The 16,384-nt window shown below is 36.0% G+C and overlaps 1 protein-coding gene across 5 annotated transcripts in view; it reads right to left on the bottom strand.

Moving 5' to 3' along the window:
• The window catches only part of CENPW (centromere protein W), a 203,256-nt gene that overhangs the window by 103,283 nt on the left and 83,589 nt on the right, over positions 1-16,384 (bottom strand). For 4 of the 5 annotated variants that reach the window (XR_008526419.2, XR_008526420.2, XR_008526421.2 and 1 more), the window contains exon 3: positions 5,325-5,399. Coding sequence is in view for 1 of the 5 variants with exons in the window: in XM_054558134.2 (XP_054414109.1) it covers positions 5,385-5,399 (15 nt within the window). In the remaining 4 variants the exon portion in view is untranslated. Of the gene's footprint in view, positions 1-5,083; positions 5,400-16,384 lie in introns of those variants that run through there. The other variant, XM_054558134.2, reaches the window with a different exon arrangement.

Raw genomic sequence — 16,384 nt, 5'->3', positions numbered from 1 at the left:
TAAGCTACCTTCTTCAAAGTATGTAATAAAGTTTAAACAGTCCTTGTGTATTATGTCTTAAAGAAACATAAGATAATTATTTTATCCATTGATATTGCTGTATTTTGCTTAATTAAAAGTGCATCAGTGTGCAAGTACTTTAAAATATTTTCAATGAATCTTTAAGTCCTATCTCATTTTGTCATTATATAAAATTATAATCTTTTCCCCTGAATATATAATAAAATATCAGTTTACAGGGCATCTCTGGGTAGTAACTGGGGTGTATCTATTGCAGAAAGTGTGTTTGTACTCCCAAAGAGGGTGACAAGATCCCTTTAATTTATAATGTAGAGTAACTGTGCTATTTTACAGCAGGCAATTTTTTATTTTCTCCTTGTCTTTATTTTTAGTTTCTATGATGTTTTGTTCCCAGATGTAGGAATGTAGCTGAAAAGGCACTGCTGCTAATTGTTAAACAAACACTGTATCCACATGAAGTCCAGATGTTAATATGTGATTAATTTTTTCTATCAACAAATAGATTTCTTTCTGTGTCATGTAGAGATCAGATAATTCCCTTTCTATACTTTTAGTCATTAGGAGCCCTTACTTTATTTAGTTTTCAATAGGTCACATATCATTCAGCTACATTTTTATTTAAGGTTTGTATCCAAATGAAATACTTCATATGTTTCTCAATTTGTTAAGCCCAATTTAGGTTTATATAATAAGAGAAGCCCTTAAGAAAGGTATTTAATTTGAAATTTATAAAATAAAATGTGAAAAGTAAATACAAAGAGAATGTCTGAAGAGGGGAGAGAGAGAGAGTGAGAGAGACTACATTTTACTGGGCATTAACATCACGCTTTCTTCCAGGGTAATTACTAATAATGAGAGAATAATACAAAATCATGGCAATTTTAAAGGTCTCTCTGTTGGAAGAAAAAAAAAAGCCAATCTCCCATGGTTTTCCAATTGCTCAATAAATATTCATTATATAAAAGTGTTTTTATATTTTAATTCTAATTTTATTTATGGAGTCTATACTCCAACACTATATGGCTGCTTAAATAGAGACAATTGGCACAATGTTTTCTAAAGCTAACCTTCTACTATTAACTTATTTCATTTTGTTTTGGGTCCTGCAGAAATATTAGCATTATAAACCGAACACTCAACACTAGAAAATGTGCATTTCAGGCTCTAGCTCCCATATGCGAATAAAATGAGGGTAGAACAAAACCAAAATTGATCATTTGAAAAAAATAAAAGGTCAAAGAACTTAAAATTGTTATGGTAACTTCCATACAATTATTAATTTTTTTATTCTTGGAAACATTAAAAAGCACTTTCTTAAAGTATGTCTCCATTACTCAGTAAGTATATAAACTTATTTCCATTTGTAGACAAAACTGGGTGAAGAAATCCAGGAGACACTATAATTTCAAGCTGTATTTTTGCTCAAACTGAGGTTATAACATTACAAAGTCTTTCCACCAACCAAGGAGCCAAAGAGGCTGCTTGTTGTCTGATTTGGCTTAAGTTATAAGGGCCATGGCCTTGGCCTTCAACAGAGTTGGTGGAAAACCAATTTCAACTGGGCCAGAGTCAAAAATGAGCATGATACAGATATATCTGATTGTTTTATGTAAGAACATATGGTATGGAAAAATCAATTTTGAGAAATATCTAAGTGTAAACTGGCTTTACTTTATATTTTAATTTTCTGACAAATTTAGCTTCCTTTTCTCATGCCAGGCAATTTTAAACACATTTGTTTAAGAAACTTTGCTTAAAAGGAATGAGCTATTTAGTTTGGCATTAAAATAAAAATTACTGTCTACGGACCTCTTTCTGTTGTGCGTAATCAATGAAAACTTTTAAATGACTCATATACAGGTTGACTGAATGTAGTTTACCAATTAGCAAGTCACACCCTATGAAAAAAAAAACCTTCAATGCCCATTACAGACCTTTGCATCATGTGACAACATAATGCAAACTATAACTCTCCAATGTAACTAACTCTCCAATGTAAACTATCAATTCATACATCTTAATAAATAACAGCCATGTGAATTAATACATTAATCTAGGGCCAGAAAGAAAGCAGGCCATATGCCTAAAAGAAATCAAAGAAATCAGATGGCATATCTGTAAGTTCTATTTTTCTTTTATTTCTATAAGCAAACAAAATTCAGCTGATTTATTTTTATTTATTTAGGCTAATGACACATGGTGAAAAGGGGAGTAATGATTAGATATTATTAAAAATAAATAGATTTTAAACATTCTAAAGGAAAGTGAAAAATTTTGTGAGGTCATTGATCTAAAATATTTTTTAAAGTTTTCATCCTTGATATTGTACTTCATATTTCAGGAGCTTGAACCCTAAACTGCATCCTTAACATCATGGAAGTATTTAAAATAGATTTCCCTGCAATGCCAATCAATATCTCATATTTAGAAGGATATATCATATCTGGGTGATATTAATAAGTAGAGTTGTGTCCAAGGTCCTCACTAAAGCTGGGACCTCAAAAGACACTATAGATTCCATAGAAGTGATGTCTCAACTAACAGATTTGTGATCATTTTCATTTATCATCATGTAGCATAACACTAACATCCTGGAAACAAATAACTTTGGTGGACTGAAAAGCATTTTGTTAAAATTATCATTTCCTTGATCACTCCACTTTACAAAACCATAGACTAAAAAGTCTTTCAAAGGTGATTAGTACACCTGCCTGATTCTAGGTAGGATTATACCTAGATTATCTAGTAAATGTAATTGGTGGGAGAAAAATATAGAAAATACATCAAATTGATTATGATAAGCTCTAGTCCCAGAGATTTCACTGCCAGGAAATATTTTTATGTCATTATAAACCTTCTTACCCACACTGACCCTGGAACGCTAAACTCTGGATAATAAGGTTGGTCCCAAAAGGTATCATCTCAATTGACTGTATGCAATCATTTATAGGCCAGGCTTTTAATGAAAGCATAACAGCATTGAAACATTATTTTTACTTCATTAAAAAAAATACAGTGTAGTATTTATTTCTCCAAAATTTGCACTGCATTTGATAGCATACTTTTTAAAAAACAAACAGTGAAGCATTAAGAGTCCAAGGCTTTATCTACACAAATAAAGTGAAATATTAGCAATGTGGTCTTGTGGGAAGGGCAGTGATCCAAAGGTTTTCAGATGCCTCTATCTAATAAGACATTACACTGGGCAAGTGACTCAGCCTCTCATTTAATATTTTTAAGCAGTAAAATTGGAATAATAATGGTTATCTGAGAAAATTAATTACATAAGTAACAGATTGCAGGATTTACAAAGATGCTAAATTCATCTTTTTTACTTAACAGCAGGATATGAGCCTTAAATTACCTAAGTTTCACAACAGACATAGGATACTGATAAGTCACAAAGTTGTACTAAAGCGTCCAGAATTTCTCCTTCTATATAAACAGATATAAGATGGATGAAGTCTAGTAGACCACCAGAAAGGCAGAAAAAACAAAAGATATATCAATCACAATGGCTGAGAGACTAAATAACCTTTTAATAGAAAAAAGTAAGCATAATATAACCATAAATGTACAGATTTATGTAAAGAGGACAGAAAATAATGTACCTGCCATTTTTCACATTTTCATTCAAGAGCATTATAAAATATTTTTTCCACTTTTGAAAGAGTTATTAAAATGAAATTTCCAGAGGCCTAGAAATAACTATTAAAAAGAGGAAAAACAATTATTACAACATACCGTTAAAGAAGTTGGATGTTTTAAGACAAAGAAGTGGATGCTTTACCTACTGTCTTAGAGTGGAAGGCTATTACAAGGAGAATGTTAACCAATTGTTCTACATCATGACAAGATGAAAGATTTTAAAAACATTACAAGGAATATTTTTAAACCTTAGCAGGAGGGGCCATAATTAGAGTTATTGTATAATTTTTCATTATGTGGTTAGGCATTGAAACAGACAAGGAAGAAATGGCATAATCTGTATCTTTAGAATAGGAATAGAATAGACAGCAATTCATATTGAATGACTTGGCTTTACCTTTGCTAAATAAAGCCTGGGGATTTGATCACTGATCTTTGATGTCTCCTCCAGAACTTAGATTTTATAGCTTATTCTCAGGAACAGAAACAGACTGGTCAACTGTGGGTTATAATTTCTTATTTTATTATATGTATTGTAATTTTAACACACCATTTTTTTTTGCCAAGTTAATAGCAATGTTTTACTAGAAGATGTGAAGCTCTGTATTCAATGAGTTTAATGCCAGTCTATTCACTTTAACTGGGGCAGTTTTGAAATGCTATAAGGTGAATTTGTAACTTAGTTTTCATACACACAATGAATACTACTGTGTTTTCATTTCTAGAGGTAAGCATAATTATACATGTCTAGCCAGCTATAATTAAGTCTGAAAAGCTGAAACATTGCAGACAGTATTCACAAGAAGAAATGTAATAGAGTAGATTTTTATTATTAAATGTTATATGTATTATGATATGCCACAAAAAAGACATTTCATTTTTAAACAATTATTGGTTATATTCAAAATGACCCTCTAGACCATTAGGTAGAATTTGTTTCCTTAGAAGACTGAAAGTGATACAGCCCTCATCATTTAACTGCTGATTTCTTGGTTCCCACATATTCCAAAACTAGGATTTGGCCTGCTGAGTTTGGCAAGTTTCATGTTGGTATCAAGCAAACTACCATTCAAAAAAGTGTTGGATAGCACTACCATAACTCTTGAGTTGTACTGAAATCCAAATGTGAATTTCCTGGAACACATATGGGAACATGTAGTCAACAGATTTCTGAAATTGCATACCAGCACTTTGCTTTGCTTCTACAAGTGCTTGCCTATCTTGGAAGAAAATCTATTAAAATGTTTCCTGATGGATTCAGAGAGAAAATAACTGCAAGTAAAATGGTCACTTCACTAGTCAGCTTCAAAATTATATACTCTGACTTTCATATAAAACAGAATAAATAAAACATATTTATTATGTATATATAAAGGCATACTTCCAAAATAGCAAAGGATTAGAGTGATAAAATAATTATCATCATCCTCTATGCAAATTTTCTTTAAATTCAGCCATTCCCCTTACCCATAACCCCCATAATCAAGACAAGGTTGAGACTTTTAAGACTAAAACTTGCTATTAATATTTTGTGTGTTTTCCCAAAAGAGGTTTGGCTAAAAGCTACTTTACATTGCATTTTCTTAAACTATCTGACTAAAACATTGGTTTACATATATTTAAATTTCTTTCAACTTGCTCAATTTCCTACTCACCTTCTATCTCTTATTTCTAAAAGAATCCTCTTGTTCCCTGCCGAACATATTCTCCACTCTTCAGTTTTCAGATACCTGAAAAGCAATGAAAAAGCTGAAAGAAAAACTCCACTGCTTTTTGATATACTATACCAATAGTCTGATAAAATCAAGTTAACTTGAGAAAACAACTTAGTTATCATATAAGCAGCTAATGCTTATTATCTTCTTCTTACACAGTCACTGGGTTTCTGATGCATGCAGAGTATTCTCCAGTCAAGGTTTATTCAGCTTACCAGGTAGCCCTGGGCATTTTAAACTACCATGATAAATAGATTCTAGCACAAGGCCTAATATACAGTAAAATGAGAGAAGGACAGAATTAAACATAGAAATACCTTTTCTAGAATCTTAAAAACTACTAAATATAGTAGAAATAATCTCCTCAGAATAGAAAAAATATTAAAAACTAAAATAATATGTGTTTCTAAATGAAATGTGTCATGCATAATCTTTAAAAATATAAATTTTTGAAGACAATGGACTCCTGTATATGATTGGCAAAGAGATAAGTCTCAAATCAAAGAATCAGAACTGACAGGCCTCCACTGAGCATGCTGGGCCAATTCACAGAAATCTGGGACAACTAGCACAAAATCACTGTTTTCTCTTGCCACTCCTTCCCCCAAAGTTTTCTTAAAAATAGGTTTTAATCATAAGAAGGCCATATTAAAAAAATACTTCCTTATCTAAGGTAGCAGAACAAACTGGCATTTTAGATGTGAAGTTTGAACTATGTTTAGGGCAATGACTATGTTTGGAGAGAGAGATTGTCATAGTGTGGAAGGTCCCAAGTCTAAGTGATATGCACAGCTCAGATTCAGACAGATGTGTCCAGGTCTAGCAGATATAGGCAAGCCAGACAGATGTTTATCTGAGTGAGAGGCATTAGAATGGACAGAGCTCATTTTAATGGATGAGAACCAGGTTCATAGACTTGGGCCAATAAAAACAACTGGATTGGTGAGCAGGAGTGGTACTAAGTGTGATAGTCAGTACAATAAGGAGTCTACTACTAATCAGATTAGTCTCCTGACTCAACCTGATATCTGAGTTTTAAGGAGATGGAGACTGCAAATTAAAATGGAAAAAACATTAAAAAGCTGATTTAAAAAAAACTGTAAGATATTGAGGTTCAAGCCAATTCTTTGGTATATACCCCTAGAGAGGGGATAGCAGTTTGAAGACAACAGAGACATACTTGCTAATGGCCTTGCAGCATTGTAGGGTACAGGATACAAGCCATACCCCAGTTCCATGGGCAGTGGGATGTAGCACACAGCTATTTGCTTACACTCACAGTATTTTCTAAGAGCAAGTATATTGGGAACATAGGGAGTAGACAGTATAGGTGACAGGTGCCATGAGTATTTATGGACATTGAGAATTTGAGAGCACATGAATGCCATGCAGCATAATTCCCAGATAAAAGAAAACCTTTGAATTGAAGTAAGTCTAAAAACAGGAGATGAAAATGAGAACCAAGGAAATACTGCTCTTTTTTTTTTTTTTTTTTGAGATGGAGTCTCAGTCTGTTGCCTAGGCTGGAGTGCAGTGGTGTGATCTTGTGATCTTGGCTCACCACAACCTCCACCTCCTGGGTTCAAGCGATTCTCCTGCCTCAGCCTCCCAAGTAGCTGGGACTACAGGTGTGCACCACCATGCCCAGCTAATTTTTGTATATTTAATAGAGATGGGGTTCCACTATGTTGGCCAGGCTGGTCTTGAACTCCTGACCTCATGATCTGCCCACCTCAGCCTCCCAAAGTGCTGGGACTACAGGCGTAAGCCACCGCGCCTGGCCAATATTGCTCATTTCTAGTAACCCATTTCCATAACACACTCCTCCAGGTTGCTGCGGCATGAAACAACACGGGTTGCATATTTATTATATATATCAGCTAGGACTAGAAGTAGTTTAGATTCTAAGAACTCAGGAAGAATCAGATTGTTTGCATTTCCACCTACAGCAAGTAGTTTGTTAGAATTTCATAATAACGGATTGTTTGATAAACTCACCAGCTTCATTGTGAAGCAGGGGGTAAAGAAAACTGCTTCTTTTACTTTACTTGAAAATGTAAACACTCTTAACAGAGGAAATGCATTTGAAGTGGTTTCATCTATATAATAAGGTTCAGTGTATGTTTGGAGAAACAATCCCCAAATCTCATACATTGTGTTTAGCCAGGAAAAATCCTTGAAGGATGACAGAATCTCAGCCATTGCTCTGCTTTACTTCACTTGTTCAATTGTATGTCCTTTTAAAATGCAATGCAATATTAGCAGATTAAAACAAACAAGCAAAAAAAGCACTGGGGTCAGAGCATTCAGGAGGTGAAAAAGAAAGGTCCTCCTTCTAATCATCCAATGGACTAGAAGTTTATGTACTTTTAAATCAATAGGTGTTTATCTCATAAAATCAAAATAGTATACTTAACATCCTCCTTGGCTGTCCTAAGGATATTTAGGACAAAATAGGAAGAAAATTCTCCTGTCCTCGAAGTAATGATTTCAGCTGGCTTGACTATGTCTGCATGCATGTGTGTAGGATAGTGGTGAGGAAGATGAAGTAAAAATATGGTGTTTCTTATTTTATAAAACATTCACTAGTTGGATTCAATAATAATCTTTATTTATTTTAATTTTTATTTATTTATTTATTTTTGAGATGGAGTCTCACTCTGTCACCCAGGCTGGAGTGCAGTGGTGCCACCTCAGCTCACTGCAGCCTCCGCCTCCCAGGTTCAAGCAATTCTCCTGCCTCAGCCTCCCCAGTAGCTGGGACTATAGGCACGTGCTGCCATGCCTGGCTAATTTTTTTTTTTTTTTAAGTAGTGATGGGGTTTCACCATGTTGGCCAGGATGGTCTTGATCTCCTGACCTCGTGATCTGCCCACCTCGGCCTCCCAAAGTGCTGGGATTACAGGCGTGAGCCACCGCACCCAGCCAGAAGTCAATAATAATCTTTATAGATATCAATAACTGACCTTTCCTACCACCCACTACTATGAAAAGAGTTCAGACTCTTCCCAAAGCAGTAAGCATCACAGCCCAATCAGAACAGGACCCATTGGGAGGAAATCTGTCAGACCCATGTGCAAAACAACACTCTGCCTGCTCCATTTGTTCAATGTATAGCAAAGATTCAGACAATGAAAAGTGTAATTATTTAAATTATGCTGGTATATATATGTCTTTTTTATTTTATTTGAATGGATCATATGTAAGCTGTCTTATATACTAAATTAAAGTTTAAATCTATTCAAGGTAAATCATTCTTTTCTATGTTGAGCACTGGCTCATTTCACTTAAGAGAGTTATAAAGCCAAATTGTGTTTTACTTATATTTCCCTTCATCACTTGTTTGTAACTATAAATTTACTAGGTACTACACACCTGATATGTTCAAGACATGATGCGAATAAATCAAGGGTGGGGAGAGACACAGAGAGAAATTATAAGATACAGTCAGTACACAAAACAGCTCAGAATCTATTCCAGATACAGACACGGGGCACTAACCCTAAAGCCAGGCATTCCATGATAAGTGAGCTAACAGATGCCACAGAATACTATGGCAGAACAGAAATTTGAGCCAACCTTGGCGTCTGAGGACATGTTTTCTCTCAGGTGGCGAAGGATATCCGAGGAAGAAGGACAAATACAGACAAAGGCATAGAGGCATGAAAAAAACTGTATCAAAATTAAAATGTCTCTTGTTTGTCTTGTAAGAGAGGAAACAATTTTGGGGGAAGAGTAGAGGGGTATTTCAGGACTTTTTGATCTCAATGTACTCTAAGGAATTCTTAGATCCCTGTAGAAATTGTCTGAAACATAATACACCTATAAGGAAAAACTCTAAATAATTAATAATTTTTAAAACTCAGCCTAACTGGATAGCAAAGAAATGCAAATTGTATTAGGCCATTCTTGCATTGCTGTAAAGAAATACCTGAGACTGGGTAATTTATAAAGAAAATAGTTTTAATGGGCACATGGTTCTGCAGGCTGTACATGCATGGTGCTGGCTGGCATCTGCTTAGCTTCTGGGGAAGCCGCAGGGAGCTTTTACTCATGGCAGGGGGTGAAGCGGCAGTAGGCACATTACATGTTGAAAGCAGGAACAAGAGAGAGTTGGGGGGAGGTGCCACACACTTAAACAACCAGATCTCTCAAGGTCTCACTATTGCAGGGACAGCACCAAGGGATGCGGAATCCACCCCCAAGACCCAAACATCTCCTACCAGGTCCCACCTCCAACATTGGGGATTACAGTTCAACACGGGATTTGGACAGGAACAAATATCCAAACTATACCACAAATTAAAATAAGATACTTGTTTTTCACTTATCAAGTAAAGAAATAGAACAATAATACTCTGATTTAGCAAGGGTGTGGAAAGATAGACATTTTTGTGTATTTCTTGATTAAGGAATAATCATTAGCCTGCAAAAAGATATAATAACAAAAGAGATTAATCAAGACATTATTTACTAGTAAAAAAAACTTGGGAAAAATTAAATGTCTAATAATGAGAAACAGGTTAAATAAATTATTGTACAGACATAAAATGAAACATGCATTCAACATATTAAATAATTATTGAGATGGCTTGTGTGTGCTCTTTGTGTTAACTGAAAAAAAATGAAGTTGGTATACAGTACATACAGAAACAGAACTAATAGAATACATACAAAAACAGTAGCAAAAGTTATCTCTAGGTGGAATATATAATTATAGTTAATTTTCTTATGTTCATCTGCATTTTCTAAAATGAGCATATAATGATTTTATGTCAAGAAAAATTATGTATCCAACTTTACAAAAAAAAACAAGGCACAGTTGATTGGTCCTACATTGGAACAAGAGCAAAGTACTTTATAGTGGTGAGGACAATTTTCTTTCTGCCAGTAAAAGAAAATTTTTAAAAGAGGAAGAGGCCTTTAGACGTTCTTTCCCTGGAGTATAATCACTTGTAGTGTGAAGTTATGATCTTCCTTCATTTTCTCAATCACTCTAACGAGCAAAGTGAGTGTTCCCATGTGAATGTGTTGCGCCTAAACCCAGAATTGAAAAGAATCTTCCAGGAGATCTCCTTTATGCAAAGTTACCCTCTACTAGACCACTGTATTAGGGATACAAAGGAACATATTAACTCTTTGTAGTTGCTAGGGTATATCTACACCTACACCATGGCAAAATACAAAGTCAAATTCAACAAAGTCATGAAAATATATTGTTCTCTATGAAATAACATTAAAATACATTGAAAATGACAATAATAGTCAATGTATTTTTTAATGATATTTAAACACTTCAGCATTTTTATCAGCATTTAAGAAGTCCTGTAGTTTACTGATTACAGAGGAAGTATAGTTTCAGTGTGTTTAGCACCTAAGAAATAAATGTCAAGATACATGTGTAATATATGTGGATATGTGCAAAAATAAATTTAACTCTGATCAGGGCCTTGTGGCAAATAATATACAAATAATAGTTTTGGAAGAACATGATTTTCCTGAAAAATCTTAGTTTGCCAAAAGGTAAGCTTTTCTTTCGGATGAGACATCATATTGCTAGTTCAGAGCACTTGGTAATTTTGTTAGGAGAGGTGAGATCATGCCAGTATGGTTTAGTTTTTAAAGGTCTGTGCTCTTCCCTTTCTTAGAATAATAAGGGAAGGTAAGTTAAAAAGTAACTTTCACTAGTTAAAAGAGCCAGATAGTTTCATGGAAAACAAACATAGGTTTTAACAAAGTCCAGGCATCACATGTACAGTCAGTTCTGCTGTAACACACGTATGTGTTCCTAACACTCACTATGCAAAATTGTACATCAAAAACATAGGACTTATGTGGAAAATGGGGTTAGTCACACAACAGTTGAATACTTTGTTGGTTGCACATTAAAAAATAGAAACCTAACAAAAATGGTAGCACTCATTCAATAGATTAAACATGCATAATATAATAGAGATAATACTTTACTTTGAAAAGTGATCTGAAATTTTCTTGTTGATATCTGAAGAGCTGCAACTTGTGAGTTATTGTGAGGTAGTGTAAGAAGGGTTATCTGGAATTGGACTAGAAGTTGTAACACTAAATGTAGATAGATGTGGCTTTTAACACACAGTAAACTGATGTAGCTGGTAGATGTTTTAGGTGTCCACATAATTAGGAAATGTAAAATTCACACGGTGCTCAAATCCTATCAATTGTTTTAGAACAAATTCCCACTTTCATAACAAAGAGATTTGGCTACGGCTAGTAAGCTTGTGTGACAGACACTAAGTGGTTTCTTCTACCATGTAATTTTAACCTCCTATTTTTACTTACCCATACCATAGGAAATAAAAAAAAAAAATACACTCAAAGCAAAAGATGGCCATGTAACACAATTCTTATCAATGACATACAAGCAATGAGACAGTTTAATCAATGAGGCATAACCACTTGGAAGGTGAGCCCAGTGCCCCAGCTGAGGGTTATGCCACACAGGAACCCTCACTAAAGCCCTCACCTCCCATGATATTCCAACAGGCCAAATCCTTGGAAATGTGCAAAGAGGATAGTACAGATTATTGATGATTAGCACCACAGTGGGAAAAGATAAACTGAAACAAATCAGGTGACAAATTGTATAAGGATTATCTACTGTTTTTCAGAACAGCTGCATCATGATGCCAGAAGACTTAAAGAAAAGTTTTCCAATTTTTTGCATGAAATTACTCACCAGAATAATGAAAAGTTGAACTGCATTACATCAATTCTTCTGAGGAAAGCTTTATAAACTTACTGCGGATGTCACTGGTACATGCCTCATCTGTTACTAGCATAATCCTAGCAAAACTGTAAAAGTGTGACAAGGAGGGGGTCAAAAGCCACAAGTTCCTTTGAATAGCTCATTTTTTAGCCTTAGTTTATAAGTCTATTACCCATTTCTGTTAAATTTTTGTATATTGTTTGAGGTAACAGTAGAGGTTCATTTTATCCTTATGAATATCTAATTGGTCCTGAATGATTTATTGATTTCCCCACTGAATTATCTTGGCATCATTGTACAAAATCAATTGACTATATATGTGTGAGCTATTTCTGACTATGTAGTATGCTCCATTGATCTAAATATCTATCCTATGTCATGTATATCTTGTGTGAGCTATTTCTGACTATGTAGTATGCTCCATTGATCTAAATATCTATCCTATGTCATGTATATCTTGATTATTGACTCATATCTTCCAGCTAAAAAAAGATACCATATTTTACCCTCTGATACATGGAGTGGTCTCCAACTGGGAGATATAAGAGTGAAGATTCTTAGGAATCTTTCATAAATAAACAACTTTCAGGAGGCAATAGTAGCTTTTAAAGGCCTGAAACCAAGTAGACAACCACAGGAAAAAAGAGCTTTCACTCAAGACCCACAAGCAGCCACAACTACAGATTATCACAGTTTGCCTTTTTCCTTCTCCATTTTCCTACTTGGCTGTTTTTCCTTTCCTCTTTGCTAGTTTAAGGTTCTGTTAACAGCTGACATCTAACTATGATATCTGAAATAAACATGTAACCATTGTCTCTCTATTTAATATTGATTTTTACATCCTCAGCCACTTCATATTGTATCTATATGTTTTATCCAAATCCTTAGAAAACCAGCCAGGCACTGGATTTTTGTCAGGGAGTGACTAAGAATGCACATTTAGTCGTGTATTATAAGCATCTGGTATTATAGGAAACTGGGTGGCACTCCTTTAGTCTCATTTTTTTGTAATACATAAGGTAATTTCCTGGGTATTTACAGTACATGAAATTTTGGGGGAAAATTATCATAACTGGCTAAAAAAAAAGTATCCTAAGGCCCTTTTTCATGCTGTACCTTAGAGATGAACTTTGTCTCCACCAAAACAAAACTTGAGGGTTTTTTTTTTCACAGCTAGCTTTGATAACCAAACTTTTACAGAAATAAGACTAGGAAAGAACTAGTGTACAGATGATGCATATTTGGTGGCTATCTCACTTTTATATACCTTACAAAGAGAAGCACTACTTATCCTCAACACCAAGCTCTTTTGCTATAGATCTATTTGATAATCTCTCTAATAAAAAAGGGATTGTGTGGTGCAGTACTACTCTTATTGAATGGAAAAAAAAAATACCATTATAATACTGTTTGACAATTCCATAAGAGTCTTTGGCCAAAAGAGTTTACGGTCTTTAATGATTAGTAAGCTACTACTCAGCTCAAACTCCTATTGGCTACTGCCCTTAAATCAGACAGGAATTTTATGTCAGTAAATTGGTGTCTACCTTCAAGATAAAGGTCAATTTGGCTATTGGCTGTTCTTGAGAGAGAGTAAAAGAGTGAGAGAAGAAAGAAGAGAGAAATAAAGACATGGGTGATTTAACTACAGAAGGAAAGACTTTGACCTCAATTGAAGTCCAAATTTTTTTCCTGCCAAGTAATTTTTTTGTATTTTTGTAGATTTGGAGGGTACAAATTTTAACCCCTGCAAGAGAATTCCAAACAGCTCTCTTCTTCTCCAAACATTTCTTTTTTATCCTCTGTGAAAGACTCCAGGAGTGAGAAGAATCCTACATGCTATTGACTAGGAGAACTATAAAATATCTCTAAGCCATAAAACTGCTTTCCCAAGATGTTCATGAAATTGAATGAGCAGTAGTTCAAAATAGAGCCATGTTAGATATGTATTGTCTTTTTTCCTACAAACCTTTTTTGGATCTTTGATATTACTAAGCAGATTCAGGAAACAAACAAAGAATATATGAAATTAGATAACTAGCCCATACTCCTATATCAGGTGCTAGAGGTGCTTAGGGATTGGGAATGGGATCTGGTTTTGAGGGGTAATTAGGATTCTTGGATCCTGGCTTAGATGAGGGCTGCAAACTCTGATGATTCCTCTCTTAGTCTTTGTTTTCGATGCAGAGCTCAAATGCATAACTTTCAGAGTCTGTTGCACAGCCACCATCCAGTCAAATGATCCAACCCATGGCCATCCAACAAAAGAACAGAAAAACAGCTGCCTCCAAATATGCAATACATGAGCACAGCACCCCAAACAGTAGCACAGATCTGGATTGATCTTTTCCTCAGATGATAATGGTCTATCTTCCAGCTCAAGCTGAAGAATTGCCACAAAGGGGAGAACTAAGCATTGAGGCTAACTGTGTGGTCTTAAATCCCTTCTCCACAAATTATTTCAAGTTCACATAGGTGCATATACTGCATGTCCTAGTCCATTCTTCAAATATGTTTCTGAATTGTGAGAAAATACCCAATTACTTTCACTGTGAACTCTAAATCCCTACATTCCAGTGGGAAAAAATGAGCAGTAATTTAGTATACTAGCTGAATAAGAGGTCTCAGTGGTCTAAAACCATATATTCAAATATGTCATGACTAACTCAGCCTCTTGCCTCTCTAAAAGTATAAAATAAATGGAATTCAGTTTCTCTGTGTGTGGTCTTCAGCATAGGACCCTAATAAGATGAAGTCTTATTTGTTCTAAAAGGACATCAAAGTTTGAAGAATATCTTATTTGGTCAGTGTTTTTGAGACAATAGATGTTAGTAGGTTAAGAATCTACGTCCTCAGGGGAGGAGCCAAGATGGCCGAATAGGAACAGCTCCGGTCTACAGTTCCCAGCATGAGCGACGCAGAAGACAGGTGATTTCTGCATTTCCATCTGAGGTACCGGGTTCATCTCACTAGGGAGTGCCAGACAGTGGGCTCAATTCAGTGGGTGTGTGCACCGTGCACGAGCCGAAGAAGGGCGAGGCATTGCCTCACTCGGGAAGCGCAAAGGGTCAGGGAGTTCCCTTTCCTAGTCAAAGCAAGGGGTGACAGAAGGCACCTGGAAAATCGGGTCCCTCCCACCCGAATACTGCGCTTTTCTGACGGGTTTAAAAAACGGCACACCAGGAGATTATATTCCGCACCTGGCTCAGAGGGTCCTACGCCCACAGAGTCTCGCTGATTGCTAGCACAGCAGTCTGAGATCAAACTGCAAGGCGGCAGCGAGGCTGGGGGAGGGGCGCCAGCCATTGCCCAGGCTCCCTTAGGTAAACAAAACAGCCAGGAATCTCCAACTGGGTGGAGCCCACCACAGCTCAAGGAGGCCTGCCTGCCTCTGTAGGCTCCACCTCTGGGGGGCAGGACACAGACAAACAAAAAGACAGCAGTAACCTCTGCAGACTTAAATGTCCCTGTCTGACAGCTTTGAAGAGAGCAGTGGTTCTCCCAGCACGCAGCTGGAGATCTGAGAACAGGCAGCCTGCCTCTTCAAGTGGGTCCCTGACCCCTGACCCCCAAGCAGCCTAACTGGGAGGCACCCCCCAGCAGGGGCAGGCTGACACCTCACATGGCCGGGTACTCCAACAGACCTGCAGCTGAGGGTCCTGTCTGTTAGAAGGAAAACTAACAAACAGAAAGGACATCCACACCAAAAACCCGTCTGTACATCACCATCATCAAAGACCAAAAGTAGATAAAACCACAAAGATGGGGAAAAAACAGCAGAAAAACTGGAAACTCTAAAAAGCAGAGCACCTTTCCTCCTCCAAGGAACGCAGTTCCTCACCAGCAACGGAAAAAAGCTGGACGGAGAATGACTTTGACGAGTTGAGAGAAGAAGGCTTCAGACGATCAAATTATTCTGAGCTACGGGAGGATATCAAAACCAAAGGCAAAGAAGTTGAAAACTTTGAAAACAATTTAGAAGAATGTATAACTAGAATAACCAATACAGAGAAGTGCTTAAAGGAGCTGATGGAGCTCAAAACCAAGGCTCGAGAACTACATGAAGAATGCAGAAGCCTCAGGAGCCAATGCGATCAACTGGAAGAAAGGGTATCAGCGATGGAAGATGAAATGAATGAAATGAAGCAAGAAGGGAAGTTTAGAGAAAAAAGAATAAAAAGAAATGAGCAAAGCCTCCAGGAAATATGGGACTATGTGAAAAGACCAAATCTGCATCTGATTGGTGTACCTGAAAGTG

This window comes from Pongo abelii, chromosome 5 (assembly GCF_028885655.2).
Source record: "Pongo abelii isolate AG06213 chromosome 5, NHGRI_mPonAbe1-v2.0_pri, whole genome shotgun sequence".
Classification (NCBI taxonomy): Eukaryota; Metazoa; Chordata; class Mammalia; order Primates; family Hominidae; genus Pongo; species Pongo abelii.
The sequence above is the reverse complement of the archived record's forward strand: the minus strand, read 5'-3'. Positions and strand labels throughout refer to the sequence as shown.